General features: G+C 39.0%; 1 protein-coding gene across 2 annotated transcripts in view; it reads right to left on the bottom strand.

The window, feature by feature from the left end:
* pdgfc (platelet derived growth factor c) overlaps positions 1-21,832 on the bottom strand; it is a 45,406-nt gene that overhangs the window by 15,701 nt on the left and 7,873 nt on the right. For both annotated transcript variants that reach the window (XM_035669578.1, XM_035669577.1), the window contains exon 2: positions 655-847. In XM_035669578.1, coding sequence (XP_035525471.1) covers positions 655-847 — 193 coding nt within the window. The remainder of the gene's footprint in view (positions 1-654; positions 848-21,832) is intronic.

The raw sequence follows: 21,832 nt of genomic DNA, 5'->3' as shown, positions 1-21,832 counted from the left end.
GTTTTCAATATTCACGAGCTGCCACTGCAGACCAAAGGCAATTTCACAAATGGCCACACACTGACTATAAACCTTTAAAGCTGGACTACTAACACAGGCAGGACACGTCTTTACCCCAGACCAACACATATGTGGCATGCCAACATGGGGAAGCCCCCCAATTGAGACCTGGTCAAGCAAGCAGGGAACAGCTAACTTCTGAAAGAGGTTATTGTAATAGGTAAAATTTTAATTTAAACAATAAAGGCCACTTTGTCTCATCTTTCAAAATGACATTTATAAACAATTTAAAGAGTACATTGTTTTTTTGGGGGAAGGTTGGCACATTTATCAAATAAGTGAGGAGGAAAATAATCAATGTGTCCAAATAATGTATGTATACAAATATATCTTATCTTTGGTGCATGCAAACCTTTTAGCACCTGTTACACTGGCCCGGAAAACCAGCCTGTTGTAGGATAGGAACAGAGAAAGGACAGGAACATCTTACATTGTAATACATTATCATACTCTTTGTTACATAATTAACTTTATTTTGTTCCATTGCCGGATCCAAGTCTACTGCTTTGAATCACAATGTTAGCATAGAGCAACACTGACAAGATGACCAGCAGGCCATTGCAACCCCAAATTACTATTACTGTATGTTCTTACTTGCATATGCCATCTTCTGGGTCTTCCAGACCAAACCTCTCATCAAAGGTGAGCTGGATCCTCATGTTACTGGTTGCCACTAGTCTCCAGACCAACGCGGTACTCCTGGGATAAGTGTGTGGAAAGTCTGGGCTGTGAACCATTCCCTCGCCAGACACTGTTATGATCTTCTCCTGATGGGAATCTTGCACTCCTGTAACAGAAAATCGATTAGAATAGATTTTGTGTCTTGCATAGACTGTAGCAGTTTGGTTGGTTCAGATTTAAAAAGTAAAACCCATGGGGGGGGGGGGGGGGGAGACGCATATGCATTATTTCACTGACAAGGGCTTGGTTTTGAGAAGACGCTGAGATTATGATTTGACACATAAACATGTCAAGCAGCATACAAAGAGGCAATATACAGTATGAAATATTGCCCAAGTGTCGAATATAAAGGATGAGACTTATAAGATGAAACACCAGATTGATGCTTCTTTTATGTTTTATTCACCCTAAGATAGTCTTGTCTGAAATATCTGGCTCCAAATCAAACCAATACATTAGACAAATCATACAGGTAAATTGGCCAGTTTAAATGTTCTATTGGGGTTATCTTTAACCTTGTACCTGACCCTTATACATTTAAGCAACATACTGCACACACATATCAAAACACATGCAGGAAAAATATATCGGTATCTGGCAATTGGATAAAGCTTCAGTTTCGAAAGGAATAATTTAAGGAAAATATATTCGTCATTATTGGTGTTTTTTCGAGTTTTATTGATTGCAATAAATATGGAAATCGCTGAGGAGGCAAACACAGTCTTACACCTCCCTGTAGCCCATGAAAAGAAGCCTGGACCTGCAGCTGAGTCACACTCTATGCTCTGATAAACAGAGGAGGTTGAAGGGTAAATATGGGGGCAGGACTGAAAGGGACAGTCTAACAGCAACAAATCAAAGCTAAAAAATGCCCCAAAAAAACTGTTGACAGCTGACAGATTGAGCTGACAGCATGGGAAGACCACAATCATAAACTTATTGTTCTATTATTTGTATGTATATGGTCTTGTCTTTAACTGCGCTTTTGCATTATAACTCAACAAATCTAAAACATTAGCTGAGTGCAGAGTACTTCGAAGGGAAACTGATGGGTTTCACCAAGCTCCTCTCATAAAGCCATTAAGGCCCACTGGGACTAGTGGCTGCAGATTTAATCACAGTGACAAAGCTCGTCACTCAGTCCCCCAGGGCTCCATCAAGCCCTGTCACCTTCAGGAGAAGAATTGCCAGGATACCTCCACCTGAGCCTCACAACCATGACAACACCCCGAAACCATGTTGATTACCATGCTGAGGACTGTTTTCAATTCGCCAGGTCAAAATAGTGGATCACATCTAAGTACAAAAGAAGACAGATATTACCATTTTCACTTTTAGGCAATCAAAAACAATACAATGTATTAATGTATAATTTCACCTTCAATATGTTAGCTAACTGCTCATTTTGTTAACTACAGTATCTATTGTTTTCACATGTGAAATGTACATACAAGATGTTTAAGGCAGATTGCGCTTTGGTGGAATGTACTTTTGGTAAAGTGAAGCTCCCCTACATCCAATCCTTGTGCTAAGTAGGCTAAACATGCCATGGAGCTATATGCACTACTGAAATTGATTTTCAGAAGTAAAATTGTCTTCAGAAATGTATATTTAAGTGAAAAAAGGCAACTAGAAAGTCACAAGTATGCATAGTAGAGAAGAAGAAAAAGTGGGCATTCTTGTACCCCACGAGCCAATCATATGAGTGGGCACTCAGTGGGCAATCAAAGCATTGTGCTCTACAGAAATCTACACTAGCTTCCACATATAACACTTGTCAACACCCACGCAGAGTTTGTTTCACATTGCAAACATTGTCACAATTATTAGTATCAACACGCAGTGTTGAAATGTCTGAGATTATCGTGATAAATTTATCCCATCCCCAGCCTATCCTCAATTTGTTTAAGCAGTATTTATTTCTGTACCACTGATGATCATTCAGTATTCATAAACCAATCCAATACATCTAGCCGTCAGAGGAACCAGCAGGGGTTTAATGTGCTCAGGAGAAGAAGTGTACTGCTGGAAGTTTGTCAGTGCATTAAACGGATGAGTAACCATTTCCCCAGTGCAACTTATACAGACAAATTATTATTTGAAACACATTTTGAGCTTGATTATTCTTTATTTTGCCATAAATTTGATTTAAGGATGTGATTCATACCCAGCAGGGTGATTCATTCTGAGGTTATTTGCTTGCAATAGAAACAAAAACACAGGCAGGTTAAGTTTGTGCCATATGCTCACCCTGTATAATGTCAAATAACAGTTCCACAGAAACTTGTAGTTCCTTAGGATGGTTCCAAGGAAAACAAATCTGCCTGAAGGAGTGGTCAGTGAAAATAAGTGAGAGTGAAGTGAAACCAACTTCTGCAGGGTACTGTCTGTTTTTCACCATTTTTTTGATCAAGTCAGTAACAATTCAAAGACAAATGACAATCCCCCCTCTGTTGCTACGCCTGTCAAGCTTTCCATTCTCACAGGGCACAGATGTTTACAATGATATTGATGGCAGATTCACCACTAGAAATTCTTGAAACAAAATGTGTCCTTGATTTCAGACAGGGTAGACAAAAAGCATGCTGAAATTGTCAACCATCAATGGCAGATTTGATCAGCTAGCTAGCCAGTTTACCTAACATTAGCTTCATGAGCTCTTAATATTTCAAGCGTACTTGTTTTAAAACGAGAACCCTGGAAAAGGGGTCTTGTGCTTGATGGCTACATACTGTACATGACATTGCGCTAAAAGATTGGGCCTAAAGCTGTACGTCCCAGGCAAACACACAAATACACAACAATACAAACATAATTGTTTTTGCATTGTAGTGCCGAGCTAGTCAGTCCTTATTAAAGCTACAATAGGAAAAATGAAAAATCAGAGTCATGTTTCATTCTAACATTACCCTGTTCGATTACTTATACTTATACTTGGCCAAGCAAGAAAGAGTCTAGAGCTATGCTTTATTCTTTTTCAAACAGAAAAGTGACACAACCTTCTAAACTCTTCTACAGCCCCATGAATACCACTTCAACATGTTGAGAAATCCAAAGATTGACAGGCCTGCTGTGCCTAGTTTTGGTTGCCAAGCTGTGATTGGACAATTGCTGTTCAGTAGTCGTGTTTAGACGAATACACATTATTTTTCAAAGTAGTCAGTATTTATTTAATATTTGTTTAAATTTGCCTTTCAGGATACAGTACAAATATTTATAGCTTTGTTTTATGTTGTTGATAGAAAGGCACCCAACCCCTCTCTGATCCAATATAAAAATCTTCTTTATCAAGATATAACTTGATGACATGACATCCGGACTTTGTCTCCTGGCATCCCGACTGATGCTGTCTATCAAACTGAGTAAGTACATAAAACAACAATGACACTTTCTTTTAAAAACAATTACTTCAGATTGCAGATATCACTTTGATGTTTTCATTTGGGTTTGGTGGTAAACCAGGCGGGAACAGATTGAATGACAGTGTGCCAGATGCAAAGAAAAACAAAGCCCAGGTGTGACTTCTCAATGAACAGGCTCTTTCATAATTGTGTGAAGAGATTGGCCTCAAGTACAAACTATCTCACTAAATAAGGGCCACTTTCTTCGGGGCAGATCAAACCTTTTGCAAAAAAACACATGCACTCCTCGTGGACAAAAAGAAAGCAACATTTTATACAGCACTGGATTAAAAAAAACCTTAAAGCCATATTTTGTTATTCAGGACTACTCTTTCTTTATGTGGTTAATAACAGCATGATGATATTCAAATAAATCTACCTATCTTTTTATCCCTGCAGTCAATATTTCTTTGATTTCTTTGCATGAACTACTGAAAACAATTGCGGATCATTCTTTTAATCTTTGCTGCAAGTAGCAGCAGCACACAAGGTTTGATTGACTGTTTCTATATCCATTTGCTGGCTCAGGAGGAAACAAGCCGGTAGCTTTCATGCTATTAAAGCTTGGCCCTCCATCACAATGACATGTTTTTAATTACATCCCCATTACTGTGGGCTCCAACATACAGGCTCATAAAGTACATAATGCATAATGTGGAAAAAAAAACGTGATTCTTTAATATATGAGTCCAGATGTACTGAATTGCATGTGTGATAGTAGGTGTACAGTACATATGGTATTAACAGAAGTGGCTAAAAGACAACAAAAATCTACTTCTATAATTAGAAATAGATGTCTACTTATTAGGGCTCTCTCTGTGCATAATTCCTTGCTAGAATCTGTTAAATGATGACTGGAATATCTCTTTATTAAGACTACAATTAATGGGAAAATGTGAAAGGAACATCTGAGCTTGCTGTAGAGAAAAGGGGAAAAAGGCCTTGACATGAAAGCATTAGGTCCTGATGAAAAGGTATTCCAGAGATCTCCATGGATGAAATCATACTTAATCCAAATAGTCTGCAAATATCCTTCTTAATCCTTAGACACTCATCACAAGTAATTGCAGTAGGTGGGGGAACAATGTGTTTGCATTCCTCTTTGGTTCAGGTCTTTGTGCATGAAGATCAAGAATGAAGCATCCAAGTGATTCTTCGCTGTGGATCTTTTGTTCACTTGCATCAAAGCAGAAACTCCTTAAGAGTGTTCTCCTTCAGAGTGGATCAGCTGACAACCAATATTTGATTAAAGGAAGATACACAAGGTCACAAACCAGACTCCTTCCTTTTTTCCTGAAGCTTTTCTTTATCTTTTAAAAAAAAAAAAAACAATAAAGTCTTTTCATGCTTCTCTCTTTTCAACCTTCCCATTGATGTCCTCCCTCTCCAATTTACCCTCTGTGCACTGTAAAATGCAGAGACACGCTACCAGTCGGGCCAGATTCTGGGTGTAACTTTGACTTGAAAATGACCTCACTCTTGGGGTTAACCAATGTCATCTAATGATCAGAGAAGCAGTCCCCCAGAGTGAATTACCTCAAACATGACTTTTCTTTGACCTACTTTTTTTCCTCTGTGAGGAAAGTAGAGCCTACTATTAAGGGAGGAAGTGACTCTGAATAAATAGGAGCCTATACAGTGCAGCCATTGTGCTTTGTTCACACGTTAGTGGGTGAACCATTCATGCTGTTAAACATTAACCTTTCCCCTGCCAAAACAAAACTGCTGCACACATGCAGAGAACCATGGACATGTGTACACTGTAACATTAGTGCACATGAGCATTGGGCAACTATTAATACTACTACTAGTGATGATAATAACTAAACATCATAATAGGATTAATAGGATTCAGTACAACGATCACACAGTACAGTGGATACAGTGCACACAACCAAACCTCCACCCCCTCACACACACTCACAAAGCCCATGCACACACACATACACCCAAACACACACACATACGTGCATGCATACCCAGATGCATTAATAAATGTTAGATGCCTTCGAGCCAAGATTAACTAATGAGAGTAGCCCCTTTGTCCAGACTGCTGCTGCATGTTTCCCATAAAAAAAGAGCAGGAGGAATGAAAACCATTTATTTTGGCTTCTGTTAGGCTCACTAAATCCATCTTTCTTCACATGATATCATTACAGTGTCTCACTACATCGGCCTTCAGCTTTGGAGTTTATCTGGTGGTCATACTGCATGATATAGTGTAGTGGACAAAACTTTGCCTTTCTTCTTAAAACCTAGGAACATTTAGGCCACACCACTATTCAGCCCTGACACAGCAATAAATATTTCTGCCTCCCTTAAAAATACGAGGTCAGACAAGATACTTTCAAAGGGGGACAGCCATTATTTACCATTTCAATAGGTCCTGACTAAACTTAAACACACATAAATTGTGTTAAATTCTGAGACCAAGTCATATTAGTATGGACTACACTCCCATGGAGGTTGTCATTTTCTGTAAGTAAATTGTTTTTTTAAACATTATGAGCTAAAGATTGTTCCAGTACTACACCATGTTCTCCCAGCAGCCTCATGCATCATGGATAACTATTCACGACAGCTATTTCCTGTCTGGTAATCGACAGCCGAGTCACTGTGACACTAAATCCAAATTGTTTTTAATTTCAGCCCCCTTAGCCGCTGATCAAAATGAATGTGGGGCCCTGAGCGACAGAGTTGAAGCAGCTTTGGTCAGGTGATGAAACTGTACCCAACAAAGAATTCCCTTTTTTCAATGCATGCGTTTAAGGCTCGATGCAATCACTCTCACATCTGTTGCTTATTAAGGCGGTGCAGCGGTTACTACAGGTGCAGTAAATTCCCGACCCTACTTAGGATATTTATTGCTTTTGGGTTTACAGTCGGTCGGGCAAAAAAGGGGCTGAAACACACCATGGGAATCTTTCATACCATTAAACAATAATTTGGCTGCGTGGGAGCTTTGTGCAGTGATTTAATCTGCTAGGCATATGCCCCTGTGTGTTGGGCTGAAGAGGAAGCAGGTTTGACAGGTCTGACGCCCAGATTGCCTGCAGAGGTCACTGAAATAAGGGCGGGAAAGATAGCAGGAGCTGTGAGATATAGATAACTCATTAAAACACTTGTCTCAACAACCTAATGATTGTTGAAGCGCATAAAGTATATTATAAAACACTAACTCTATAAGTCCTTGTAAATGATCATTTATTCAGTCCAGTTATTATATAATAATTTAATGTGATCCAATATGAGCTGTCTTTACTAATATGTGTGTTTGACACTATACATATTTGTATACAATGTGTGTGTACATTGTGTGTGTTTTATAACAGTATAGTTTAAAATAAAATTATTTTGTTTCAATCAATAGTATGACTGACAGCAACAGCATAGTAGCATAATCGTTCTTATCTCCACATCACTAGTAAAGTGATTAGAGACCATCTCATGGTAGAAATTTCACAGATAATATTGATCACTTTGTCCACTAATAATTGTGAATACTGTCTGATCTGCTGAAGCACCCTTGAGCAAAACAACAGACCTTTGTATTATGCAAATGTGTCATGAAATTTAAAGTAACTATTAAACATGCAAAATGTGTAGATGCAGTTGGGCCATAAACCTCTAGGGGGCTCACCAACACTAACTGTCCCACAATTGCAACAAAACCACAATGGCTCCACAGCACATAATGTAGTCACAGTATGAATACTGTCCATTGAATACAATTTACTTGTGTTTTTTAATAATAGATTTACATTTTGGGGGTTTCCCAACCCTTGAGTTCTAGGATTTATACCATTACAAAACCATCTTTTTCAACCTGTTTCACCTCAAAAGAGAGGAAATAGGTGTGTATGATGCAGGGAGACAGTCGGTGTCCATGTGTGATGGGATCCATGACAAATAGGTTACATCACTGGTCATGGAAGACATAAGAGCATTTCAAAAAGTTTACTGAAACTTGTGAAGCTCCATCAAGACAAACACTAGCAGGTGCCTCAGACAAGCTGATTTACACTGACAGAAAGTCATCACACTAATATTTGTGCATTTGCAGAGTAAAGCTCCTTCTCCTGCCTCATTCACTTTTTAAACCCCTTAAATTTCAAGTCCTGCCATCAACAGGTGGACAGTTATGACCCGTGAAAGCCCTTTAAGTGAAGGGGTCAAAGTTCACAAGAAATGTAATCAGTCCTAGCACTGAAAGGACTGAACCCCTCGGTTTTGCTGTGTCGTAACAGAATAATGTGATACTTTATTGATCCCTGCTAAGAAATGCTCAATTTCCATGGCCCTCTATCTACAGGGAGGCCAGAGCAATGACTATGGAGGGGGCAGGGTGGTAATGACCTGCTCAGGAACACTTTAGCAGGGCAGATCATTTCCAGCAGGGGTGCTGCACTCAGGGGTCGCCTGAATGAAGGGTGGTCTCTCTCTCACTAACCAAAAGGTCAACCTGGCCAAGTGGGGAGGAGGGACATCTGTTGACACCTGCTGAAGAGGCAAAGCAAAACATCTGCAGATCATATTAGATGGCCCAACCTGATACCACTGGTTTGTGTGTGTGGGTTTGTGTGTGCACATGCATGTGTATGTATACACTGGCATATTATCTTTCCCACACATCTCTAGTGAGTATATTGTTTACATTTTTATATTTGACTGTAATGAGAAATTATCCAGGATTTAAGGGATCTCAATCTCCTATTATTTCATAGCATATAAAACAGTTTGGACAGTACTTGTATATGTACTGCTAAAACAGTATGCAATGAAGCTTACAACATATTGTAATCGTAATAGGATATAGTGGGAACATGGAGAAAAGTTCTTGTCATCCTGCAACACTTTTTGGTAAAAATCAGTTTTAACTAATCCCATCTAATAAAAAGGTCTTGATATTTATGGCTCAAAATATGTAGAAAAGACAACAAAACAAACAAGCAAACTTTAATCACAGTTGTTAGAAAACAATTAAAACGCAAACCAACATCCATTTCATTCTTCCATAAAAATAACCTGATTTGAATAACATAAGAAGCCCTCAAGCCCAAGAAGGTTTTAACTTCCATAACAGCTATGAAATGTATGCTACCCTTAAAGCAATGCACAAAGTGTTATCTGAGAACTGATTACAAATTGTGATAAGGTTTTATAAAGCCACAGCTGCAGGCTGTTAATGATAGTAAATGCACAGTAGTGTGCAAGCACATGTGATGCTGTGTGAAAAGCAGACACACCAAAGCTAAACTGAAGTCTTTCAACCCCTCAGGCTTCGGCCCGTCCAGCAGAGCCATTGAAACTCGTCGCCATACAACAGCTTCTCCTCAGGTTACAATGGTTCCCCCACCCCTGAATGATTTCTTGGAGCCTCTAATTAGTGCCCACACTTGTGTTTGGCATCCAGAAGAAGGAAGATTGAGTGTCAGTCTTTTCACTACAGCCGTCTATTAGTTGACCCTCTGGTGTTCTGTGTCTGAGCCCCTGAGCCTGGATTTAGACATGATATCAGCACCAAACTCAGCCATTAAATGGAGAACAAACCAATCTAACTTATTATTAACTTGCTAATATGTGTATTGTCTGTAGATGTTACACACTGGACTTTTAAAATTATTACTTTTTTAAATAAATATATATATAATTTGTTACTCTCAATTGCCTATGCCTGTATATGAGGCAAAAATTATGGCAGCATCGACATTGATTTGTTTTTAATTTAAAATACAAAAAAATGGATAGCTACCAGATAAAAAGAAAATGGTGGCACCAATAGAAACCGCCAGGGGCAAAGACGTCACACTACAACTCACAATGATTAATCTCCAGGACATACGGTGCAAAAACATAACACAAGGTCTTTAGTTTCTAGAGTAATGTTTGAAGTGAGTTGCTATGTTTTGCTGTATGTTCAGTTGGGGCACACCATTCAACCAAAATTGAATGGGCCCATACTACACCCTTCCACCAAGTTTCATGAAAATAGGGCCAAATGTTTTTCTGCAATTCTGCCGACAAACAAACAAACAAACAGCACCTTGGCAGAGGTAATAACCAAGAAAACAAGGAGAGTGTAAAACAGAGAACCAAAACAGTTGTTAAAGCCTTCAATAAAAACAGTCTTATATGCACAGACTTCATGTTTGTTTGAGTGTAGGTCCACACAAGTTACAACAGTGTACCAGCCTGTCTGTCTCTCTGTTTATCTCTTCAAATTACAATGAAGGCCTGTACTTTCAGTAATGAAGGGTGTCCCATATCAAACTCAATTTACAGTTGTTAAACTCAGAATCAATATCAAAGTTAATTACTGCTGAGTGGGTGGACTGATAGTTGAGCACAAAAAGAAAGTAAAACGGCTGTGAAATGTTTCTCACAAACAGTGGGAGACGGGCCTAAACTCCCCTTCTGGCTGGAAACCATGCCGTTGACAGATGAACCACGTCTTTTTTAAACTTCTCTCCACAGCTGTGGACGGCAGCTCCAGGCTGCTTTGTAGTCACATCTGTGAGCTGGACAGCTGGATGTTTGGAGAAAATTACAGTTTGATCTGTGGTGAGCCAGATTGGAAGACAGCTTTGCCGTACCAGATCCAGACACTGCGATTAAGACCGATCAAAGATGCAGGTTTTGGAATGAATGTAGCTGAGAGGATTGATAGCTGATCACAATCCACTTTGTAGCTCTCTGGCTCCAGGACAGCAACACTCAAATCTGCAATGAACAGCTTGGAAGAGGTCAATAATGTTTTCAATTAATGATTTCTAAATTGATCTGGGACCGCACATATCTGCACTGGAATCTCAGTAAACCTTAGGTTGCAACTTGGATAACGGCCAAATTCACACACTGAGTGAGTTTGTCTTCACACATCTTCCTCAGCTTCCTTGTCCCATTACTTTAATCTTATCTTAAATCATGAAAATCCAAGTAACATACACTTCTCAATGTTCAATGTATTCAATTTCCTTGCTCTTAAAAACTTAGAGCATTATAGCCACTAAGTAATAGCCATGAAAACACAACAGATGTCTAGAATTCAGAAAAATCATACAATTTACATTGCAAATGTAACCTCTGAACAACCCTTTAAGAAGCTACGAGCAATGCAAGCAAATCTGGATAAAGCCTTAAAATGTCTGATGAGATTTTCAGCTGTGGCAAATTAAATGATTAATCTGAAGCAGCAGAGAAGGAGACAAGCAAAAGAACATTTTAATTGTGGCGGTTTAAGAATAAAAGTCCTTGTTCTCTGGCTCTGCCTACAGATACAGATTGATTTCTTTAAGCGGGTTGCCCTGGATCTCTAATTACTGCCACCCCACCAAGCCTTCCTAACCTTTTTGCCCAGCTGTCTAGAGAAGAGGAGCCGCAGTGCAGAACCCAGGGTAATGAAAGTATATTCCTTTCAACCTCTATTTACCAAGGGAGGGTTTGCTGAGCACAACTGCTCTTTTCCTGTAACATCCTGCTTTGGCGCACACAGATACAGGCCTGTTGCTACCGACTACTGCTTTGGTCAAAAGCACTGTGACAGCAGTTGTTGAAAGAGGTGAGGAGTGTGTCTAATTCTCTGCCCAAAAATTCACACAGGATTCAAACTGATGACTCCATGGTCAAAAGCTTGCGTTGCTAATAATTCAGTCACCCACCATGCGCCAATCCAGTCTCCTGCTTTCAATGCCAAAACAAAGTGCATGCCCTCCAAACTCCAGAGAACAATGTCTGTGCATCCATCCCAGCATAACATTTTACCTAAGGGCTGGCTTTACTAAACCAAGCAAGTTTGTACCTGGATCCTCAGAGTTGACATGAGTAGCAATTTGAGGATTAGAAAATGGGAAAATTGATGTTTCTGAGGGGAAACGTCTGTAGGCGAGGGCAGTGACTTAGTGTCTGCAGGTTAATTCCCTTAAGAGAGGAATACAATTATTGTATAATTGCAATGCTGCTCACAGAGCAGCTCTCTATGGATCTATTCATCAAGGATTTCCAAAGGATTTTTATTTCAATCATTATGAGCACTGTTTAAAGAAATGCACTGGAGTGTATACAAGTTTCGGAAAGCAACAGAAAAACTTGATTAAAAGTCACAGATGTGAAAAATTTGTGATAATTTCAAATGCGATGCCATAGAATAGTATTACAAATAATAGTGTAAAAACAGTAGGGTAAAAAGGCAAACAGGGCTTTGGAAATTTGTTAAAGTTAAATATTCTTGATTTCAAGATTGGTCACAATCCTGGCTCCATATATAAGTGCCATCCACATTTCAGATGTGTTTTAAAATCTGTAATTAAGAGTGGGTCATCATTTTCCTAAAAACTAGTTAGCTACCTAGCCACATTGATAAATCAGAAAAATGTCCACAAGTGTGATTAAGATTCTCGCAAATCAATGATCAGTGTGAACCCCTACTGCAACTTTACGAATAACTTACGTTAGATTACATTGATGGGACGGATTTTCCTCTCCCTACTGACTAGTTAGGGGAAAGCAAACAGAGAACACTCACCGTCAATGTTACCCTGGCTACATAGACTCAGACACATGCTTTAAAAACTTTTTGGCAAATAAAAAGCATTAAAGAGGTTGTCCAAATACAGATCAAATGGCAGACGGACCACTAGGGGATCCGTCCTGTCAGGGGCAGTGAGTACAAGACAAACTGTACAGTTTAAGGGGACTGTCGGCCATACAACATTCAGCCGCGTACGAGCAGCGGAAGGGTAGCAGACACAGAGTGGTTATTTTGGATTGCAGGCTAGGTCCTTGCAAATTATTGAAGCAAGATTATCATTTGAAACAAGTCTGCTCCGACACCTCCAGCAACTAAATAAAAAACCTGCAGCTGTAATTGAAAATGGAAAGTGATTATGATTTTAGTCACATTTCGCAAACCCAGTAGCATGTTATTTAATCAGTTGTTCTCTACAACAGGTGTAGTATTTGTAATTCATTAAAATACTCTCTCTTTTTGCCAGGGCAGAATTTTATTTCTTAAAAACTTTCTTGACCTTCTGTCCCCTTTGCATCCAACCACAAACAAGTCACCATGACTAATATCTGCTGAGGGCTGCTGTGATGTCACCAAACTCAATGGGTCTCATTTTAATGTGCTAGTTTGGGGAATGGTTTGAGAAATGACAAATAAATGGAGATGCTAAGCACTTAGCACCCAGTTTGCCTTTTTGATGAGTCTACACAGATCATTAAGCCTCTGACTGTCCATCGTTTGACAAAAGGCCTCCCAGCACTCCTCTCCGACTCTCTCTAAATGCTCATAAAAAAAGGCTTTTCAATCATCTGTGTCCACTTGCCTCTAAACATAACTTTGCCGTTTGATGCAGTTGTTATCAGAAAAACATAAACAAGTAATGGTTGCACACAGCCAGCCGCTAAAAGCCTAATTTTATCTTTGGAAACAATGAATATTCATGAAGCTGCGTTTAAGGAACAATAGCCGTGTAATTACTTCCTGAGATAAATGGTTACAAAACAGATGCCTTTCTCTCTAGTGTTTGCAGAAAGTGAATATGTACAACTTCACAATGCATTTCCTGAACTAAACAATGACGAGGTGTGGCCAAAGCAGCAACCAATTATTCACATGTATATGAGCTGCAGAGTTAGTTTTTATTAAATCACAAATTGGTTAGTGAATTATCAGGAAAGGTTGTTCTACATTAGACCACCAAGACTGAATATTTATTTACCTATGATACAAATCAGTATTATACCTGAAAGTTGTTCTAATCAATATTTGATGACAATAAATCAAATTTCTATGTGTGTTACTATGTCACTTGCAGTGACCAACTATCACCCGGCTGCTGTTCCCTTCTGTACTACTGTACAGCGTGTTTAAGTCTATTTCAGCTCATTGTTTTGAATCTACCAACCCTCAATTGTATTTTTTTTTTGGTTCAGGTACACCACTCTCATAAGCCTTGCATTTAGCAGGAAGCTGTTCTGAGTGAATAAGCTCCAGTAAAGTGAATTCAGACAGAAAACAGACACAGGTAGCAACTAGCTGGTGAACATGGTGGCACATCTAGCAGCTAAAGACAGATTTTAACCTCATGAGTTGATGGAGAACAAAACAGAGAGAAAAGGGGAGTGAATATTGGACTTAGATTTGTTAAGTAGCAGAAACAGGACTCAAAATAACTGACAATCTACTTTGTAATTGCAGTAATCTCTGCAATTACTGGATGTGCAAATACTGTTATACAACTTTATAAGGTGACAATATATCAATGTTGTGTTCTCCAGTGTATATTTAATTACTCTTTGATTGAGTGTTTGATTTCAACACACCAGTCACTATCAACAACAATAAGCTAAATCATTAGTCATCTAATGTTCTATCTAGGATGCCTACTGTCAGTGCTGAGCAGTAGGCTAAGACATTAATGAGTAAAAGCACAGGTGCCACCTGCACCTTCTATGACAAGCCAACATTTGAAAAAGATCAGTCAACTAATGCAATTATTAATGCGTCTTTGTTTGTACAATACCAATTATTACTCATGATTTAACAATTCAAGATACAATTATATGATGACAACCCATAGTTTTATAAATACATGAGCTATTCATCTTACTTCTCCTATAGCAACACTGGATGGAGTACTTTTAAAGGGTTATAGTCACAGCCCTGACAGGAGGGTTCATCAGGTCATAACTACCTATCATCTCAAACCCAGCTAATAATAACCCATATTTGGCAGTGCACAATCCCCTTTTCCATGTAGCCCAAAAGCAACTGTTTATCACACGGTGGTCTCTGATGCATCATCATTTGTTTGATTCTTTTAACTTTCAATTACTTTTGAGGCCATTTTATAATGGCAGCTAACTACATTTTTAATGACCATGTTTTAATGATGTAGGTCTACGTTATTGTGAATTCAAGTTGTAGCATGGTCTCATTATATTAATTTGTATTTTTGGAAATACTTGGTTTTGGAATGTCCTAATATGCTCTCTTCGAAATGTAATGGCCTTTAAAAAAAGAAAATGCATGATATGTAGCTACAGAACTGGGTTTCAACTGCACTATTCTCATCATCAAAAATACCTTGTAAGAGCAGAGTGATGAATTCCAACACAGGCAGCAACAGAGTGGTGAAAAATGTTTCATGTGCACAGCATGCATGTAAATATGTCGATGATCTGCCCAAGAATATCAGTCACCACAAGCATCCAATGCTGCAAACTATGCCAAAAAAAGCCAACTCAGTGACCTGCTTTAAATCTTAGTTAAGGCCTGTCAACAGGTGTGAAAGCAGACAAAGTGTTGAACAAACTTTGGCTGTCAAGGTAGAAAATGAAAGATATATTTTGACAGAGTTGTGCATGAAAGATCTGCCTTGTCAATGTAGTATCATTAGTTGGCGTGGTTCCGGGGCCATTTTAATGCTGTTGTCTGCAGAGGCCCTAATTGGAGGCAGCTGAACAGATGCTGATATGATATGGAAGGAAAGGCAGGAGGAGGAGGGGGCTTAACACCTTTTCTACAAACTGGTCAGTAACCTGTCATACTCTTCTTGTAGAGTCTATCTTTCTCTTAGCATTCAGAAGGTGTCCCTTCGTGCTGTTATCACACAATCTTTCCCTGTGAAGAAGCAGTGAGAAAAGCCTTGGAGAGACTTGAAGACAGACAGTAAAATGTTTAACATTCTGGTCAGACCATTTCATTTAACTTCAAAGTGGTATTGTGGAGAGGAACCTGCATATCTCTTTATATTATTTATTTAATTTGAGCAGTTATTGCATGCTACTGCAAGTTTTTGCACTTTTTTGAACTGTTGAGCGACTGATTTTATATTTTATGTTTAACTCTCTGTAGATGGCTCAACAAGGTTTCTGTGGAGAACTGGATAAATCAACAGCAGTTATTTTCTGTGTACACTGATGCATTAGTGCAGCCCTAAGTGTTTAGCGCGTGATTTAGGCCCCCACTAAGGTAGATAAATCTAAAAACAACTTTCTTCTACACTACAATGCAAGGCCATCAATTTTAGACTTATCCAAAGAGCATTTTTAAAAAGCATCACTTTCAGATGTGAGAGAAAGAAAAAAAACTACATATGAGTTCATAACTGAGATTTTACACCAAACTACTGACAGAACAGACAAGACTGCAACCGTGTGTGTGTGACATACACACTAACATAGAGCAAATGTGCCAAGGTTGGAAACACTAATGAATAATGTTTTCCTTTTCCTAATGACCATTACTGACTTGAGTGGCAAAATGCCCAGTTTATGTCATGTTAATTATCACCTGAACGGAAACACAAACTCACTCCGCAATCATTCCAGACCAAGAACGCTATCTTTAACTAGGTTCAAGATTAAAGGCCTCAAACTTCCATAACACAAGCTTTTTGACATTTGAAGACTTTCTTAGGGATTTACAGACACTCTCTTGTTTCTACTTGCTGGTCTCCAGCTGTAACATTACATTGTGTCACCTACAACACTAAATATACTTTTCTCACAATGGGCATTCCCACCTGTCAATCAAAAAATGTCAATGAAGGCTGCACTGTATGTAGTACCAGGTTTAGGACCATTGTATTTCGCATTCTGGCCTACTGGCGTGGCTTACTGGCAACACCAAAATTGAGTTTAGTCATAATCAAGGTTATTAGTCTTGCTATGACAAGTTAAAATGTCTACTGTAAGAATTGCCTATTAGTTAGTTAAACCCTCTATGATTTTAATTTTACATTTATCATTGTTTGTTTGTGAACAGTCTAGTCAAAATGCATCCTACCCAGCAGTATGCTCGATACTTCCAGAGCCAAGTGGCATATTTCACATTACTTCCAGTTCTAAGCTTTTTTGACATCCTCTGATTACACCATCTATCCCTGTATGCAATTCCAGATCCTTTTTAAACTTGCCTGGGTTTTCACCACTTGACTGAATAAGTCATATATTGTATGCCTCAACTGGTGCTGAGCCACTCAACATCTGGGCATTGAGCCCTTTCCTCTCCACACCTCTACACCAAGTGCTTAACCACAACCAGAATCTGATTCCTTTTTAATCATCAAGTACGATACTTTCACAGGCATTTAGCATGGCAGCGTGTGCAGAGACAAATCCGCTACTCATAGAATTCACTGGCACACAGTGCAAGGACTTGTAGAGAGAGTGTCGCTACTTCGGCAGTCAACTAGATGTCCAAGTAACAAGAGAACCAAATGTGAAAAATAACTGGGCATCACTGACTGACTTACTGGAAGAGTCGGCGTGTTTTGTTACGGAGCTGTTAAATGAATAAAGTGCACTCTTCCAGTAAATCTGTCAGTGTTGCCAAGTTGTTTTTTTAAATCGTACAAGGACAGCAGTTCCTCAGGCTGCAACAAAGTTACAGATTGCACACTGTATCTTATTCCACACAACAGCTTCCTCAATGAACAAGTGGGAGTCCAACAGAAAAGGCCAAGCCAAGTGTCAGGATATTATGTATATGCCTGCTCTTAAAAAATAAGTTTGAAAAATCATTAAATGGGTATTAAAGTATATCCTCGTAATATTACAGTAGAGTTAAATTCCAGATAACCAGCAGTAAAAACTACAGAGCGACATGGTATGAAGCTGTGGCTCCAAGACAAAACATTTTCCAGTACCACAGACAATCATGTATTGCAGAGGAGCTGGCTCGAGTAAGAGGTAATTTTACTGTTTTAAATGGAGATTGCTGCAGATCCTGTTCAGTGCACAGACCGCTACACACAAACACACACACAGTTGGCAAAATCATTCCAGTCAGTCATAAGACCTGATAGCTAATGTGCATTTTCATTCCATTTGGGCCGTAGATATGGATACCCTCCCATGAGAACCGAAGTGTAAGCATGCCGTGGCAGAGCGTATCCAGTCTGCACCGAAAACCTATTTGTGCTTTGGGAAAAGCCATACATTCTCAAAATAGTATGTGTGATTGGGTTACCGTCTCTGTATGCCACTGACATAGTGTCGTATATCACATCTCACCATGTGCTAGGTGACATAATCCAGCCAGCATGGAACGGCGCTGCGCCCATGATTACTGGGACAGGTGTGTTTTTCATTTCCCCCCCTAAATGCATTGAGTCGGGATATTTCACATCTCCATTTAATAGCTTCTGGTTCTTTTCTCACTCTCCTCCAATGGCACATAAAGAAGACACAGTGGTGGTTTGATTTCCATTGGCATGCATGACTTATGAGTTTGTATTGTAAGTATTTTAGGTAATGGGCAATGAAAGCAGGAAAAATGTCTCCATACAAACTTTGGAGGGATGCGCCATGCATCACATGCTACATGAGCAATACAAAAAAAGGCAATTCTGTTAAGATTTACATTGATAATGCATGTTTAGCAAGCCAAACAAGCCCAGTGTCCCAGAACCTAAAATACTGTACTGCAAAAAAATACACATCTAACATTTACTTTAGTATTGAGTCTACAAGACTTCTTAAAAAAAAATCTGAGGGGGAACTGAAAGGTTATTATTAGTTGACGTAGCCCAGTCCTCTCTGGATAAGCTTTTTTCCTTTTCAGAGCTGAAGCACAATTTGACCAAGCACTAAAATAAATGACAAACTAGTACTGACTTTAAAAATACAAAATAAAGTCAAGTATGAACATGTAACCTGCTGTGGCCAACATAAAGGGCTGCTGGTTCATGTAAATATAATGTAGATATAACGTAAATATAATGAGATAACTGATATAAGGTCATCAGCTGGAAAAATGAATGTACTGGTGAGCTTACAAGTTACTGTTATTGACATTTACTAGCAATCTATTCAAATCAATCATAGTGTGTGATTTCAATAGGGAATGTAATTGCACAAATCAAGAAGAGTGCAGTGAGAAATAAACCAACATTTGACCTAACAAGCAAGTTGTAAATCCTTATGATCTGACTGAGCACAAACCTAAGCAGTAGTACACTGTAAGTACATTCAGTAACTGTACACATTCTATAAGTACAGCACACACTTTTTATTTGCACACTTATATTTAGAAGTCAGTCAAATGCTGTAATTATAGTTGCATCTTCATTTTATTGTCAATCCATCTGCTTAAGCTAAACATTTATATGATATCACCACTGAGGCGTCCAGTTTGTATTCTAAACTGTATGAGGCTTCTCACGCATCAGTAGCTCTCACTGCTGCTTTCTAAAATTAGCATCATTAATGAGGGTGCTTGATAACCATGAAATGTCTCTGCTACATTTGCTGAATGTAGTAGCTCGGTTTCACACATGCAGAACCCTTCATATTATAATAAAGAGGGAGGGAGGCATAAAGTGAAACCAGTTGAGTTTGTGTCTGCCAGAGTGATGGATTTACAGACTGTGGCCTCTGAGACAGTGTGGGTTTTGCTATCAAGCAATGCAGCTACCTTGTCGAGTGTAAAATATTGATTATTAAGTGATTTGTTGATTACATATCCATATCCTCATTTTCACAAATGATGATATACAATACACAATAAGGACTTGATTGGTTATTTATTACGTTTCATTTACCCCCTGATGTAGAGCTCATCAGGAATGATTCATTAAGATAGTGGCCAGCATGTAGATCATTATACACTTACAAAATGTGAATTTATTCCCTATATAGACAGATAACCTTTGAAAAAGGCTGCATTTATATAGAACTCAGTCATCCATTCAAACACACTCTGCAAGATGCTGGCCTGACCATTGGGAACAATTTGGGGTTCAGTGTCTTGCCTGAGGAGACAGAAGGAGCTGGGGGTGGAACCATTTTGTCTACCATTTGTGAAGTGTTACCATGAAACTCTTATTCTATCATAAAGCCACAGCTGTGGGATTCTTCAGCACTTGATCCGGGTCAAGCTCCTTGTCAGTCAACTGCAAGGTGATGCCCATGAAGAGCAGTGAATTGAAAAGTAGAGTCATTACAGGACACTTTGAAATACCTCTCTGATAGGAGGTGATGACATCTGCCAAGCTATGCAGACATGCCCTCCAGAGGCGGTATCCAAGGTCAACTCATCTTGCTGCCAAGATATTTAGTCCAGTGGAATTCCAGTTGCCATAAGACAACCAATACTCACAGGACAACTGAGGTCTGTATAAAACAGCCTGACATTGATCCACATGCTTTATCATTGGAAGCTTCTATTTTAGAGGGAATCAGTTCTGTAACAAGAAAAATAATCATCCTCGCCAACATTTACAGTAGATCAAACAATCTTTCAGAGCTCCTCTTTTCCTCTAGTCCTTTAGTATATACATTTGCTTGTTTTGACATGCAATGCAAAATGCATATAAATTACCATTGTGTAACTCAGATTTTCCGTTTTTTAGCATGTCTGTTATATTTTGAGTAAAGTTTCATGGCCCTGAAGTCCTTCAGAGCTGCTAAAAAAGTAAGCACACCTTCCTTTGTAGATATGTTGTTGACCTACAACAGCAACATGTCAGTGAGAGCAGTAAAACAGTAGGTCAGGACAACAATCAGCCCAGTAAAAAAAAAAACAAAGGCAGGTGAGGAAACGATGCTAACTCGCAGTGAATGACAGGTATTTGCTCTGACAAGTAATTTTGACTTTAGGCAGACATACTCCACCCTTCATGTTTAGACTGCACCAGGCAGACGCTTTCCTCTGCCTGTCAGAATCAATGTTAGCATTGGGACTATTTACAGCACCTTGTTTAGAAGTCTACATTTATATACTGTACATTCTTCTGCTTTGGGAGTCTCAGAGGCATTCACTTGGCTCACAATTGCTCATTTTATTTTTGCTTTGTTTTATTCAGTCTGCTTCTTGTAGCACTGCTTTGCTCTGTGCCAGCTGGTCAGACCATAGCTACTTGACTCATTGTGCAGAAACAGCTGATAACATTCACCAAGTCCTTCCTTTAAGGAAGCTAAATTGCTTTTCAATTCAAGTAATTTCATTCAGTAGATAAGGAAAAAAACATGATAGAGATGTTATCTGTATTTATTTGGCTGGTGAGGGAATGCGATAATATAAAATCTCCAACTCCAAATGAAATAGTGACTTTCAGATCAAGGATTTGTAATGAACATTTGACAAAACCAAACATTTGAATACTATTGCCAAGCAGTTGGTGCAACACAATCCTTATCTGCAAACTAGTAATATTTCAGAGAGTGGGTTTCTTAGGGCAGCCGATGGAGGCCGCACATTGAGACCACTGCAGAACCTGAACCGATAAGAAACACTGTGCCACATGAAATATATTATTTAAAGACATTATTTATCCAGGCAATGTTTGCTGAGCATGAATGTGTTTTCTCACCAACACCCTGAATTCTATTCAGACAGTTACAGACACACCTGGGAGCTGCACGTACACCCACTGAACTTCTGATACTGGCCAACCATTCAGGTCAAGTGTCTTGCTTAAGGGTACTTCAGTAGTAGCTAAGATACGGGTGTGCCTCATTCACATTTCCAAATAACAAAGAAAGAAAATATTTTCTCAAATTTTTTCATCGAGCTTTTAATCTCAGTTTCTTGCACGTTTACATGCTTCATAATTGAATCCTCTTACCCTCCCATAAATGGAGAGATAGTTCTTTAGCAGTTTAACTGTATCATCAAGACCCTTTTGACCGTTATCGACTATCCAAATACTTGGAGCATTATCTCTCCCCCCTTTCCTGTC

This window comes from Morone saxatilis, unplaced genomic scaffold (assembly GCF_004916995.1).
Source record: "Morone saxatilis isolate NCDOM2014 unplaced genomic scaffold, NCSU_SB_2.0 Contig22, whole genome shotgun sequence".
Taxonomy (NCBI): Eukaryota; Metazoa; Chordata; class Actinopteri; family Moronidae; genus Morone; species Morone saxatilis.
Note: the sequence above shows the minus strand (reverse complement) of the source record. Positions and strands in the feature narration are given on the sequence as shown.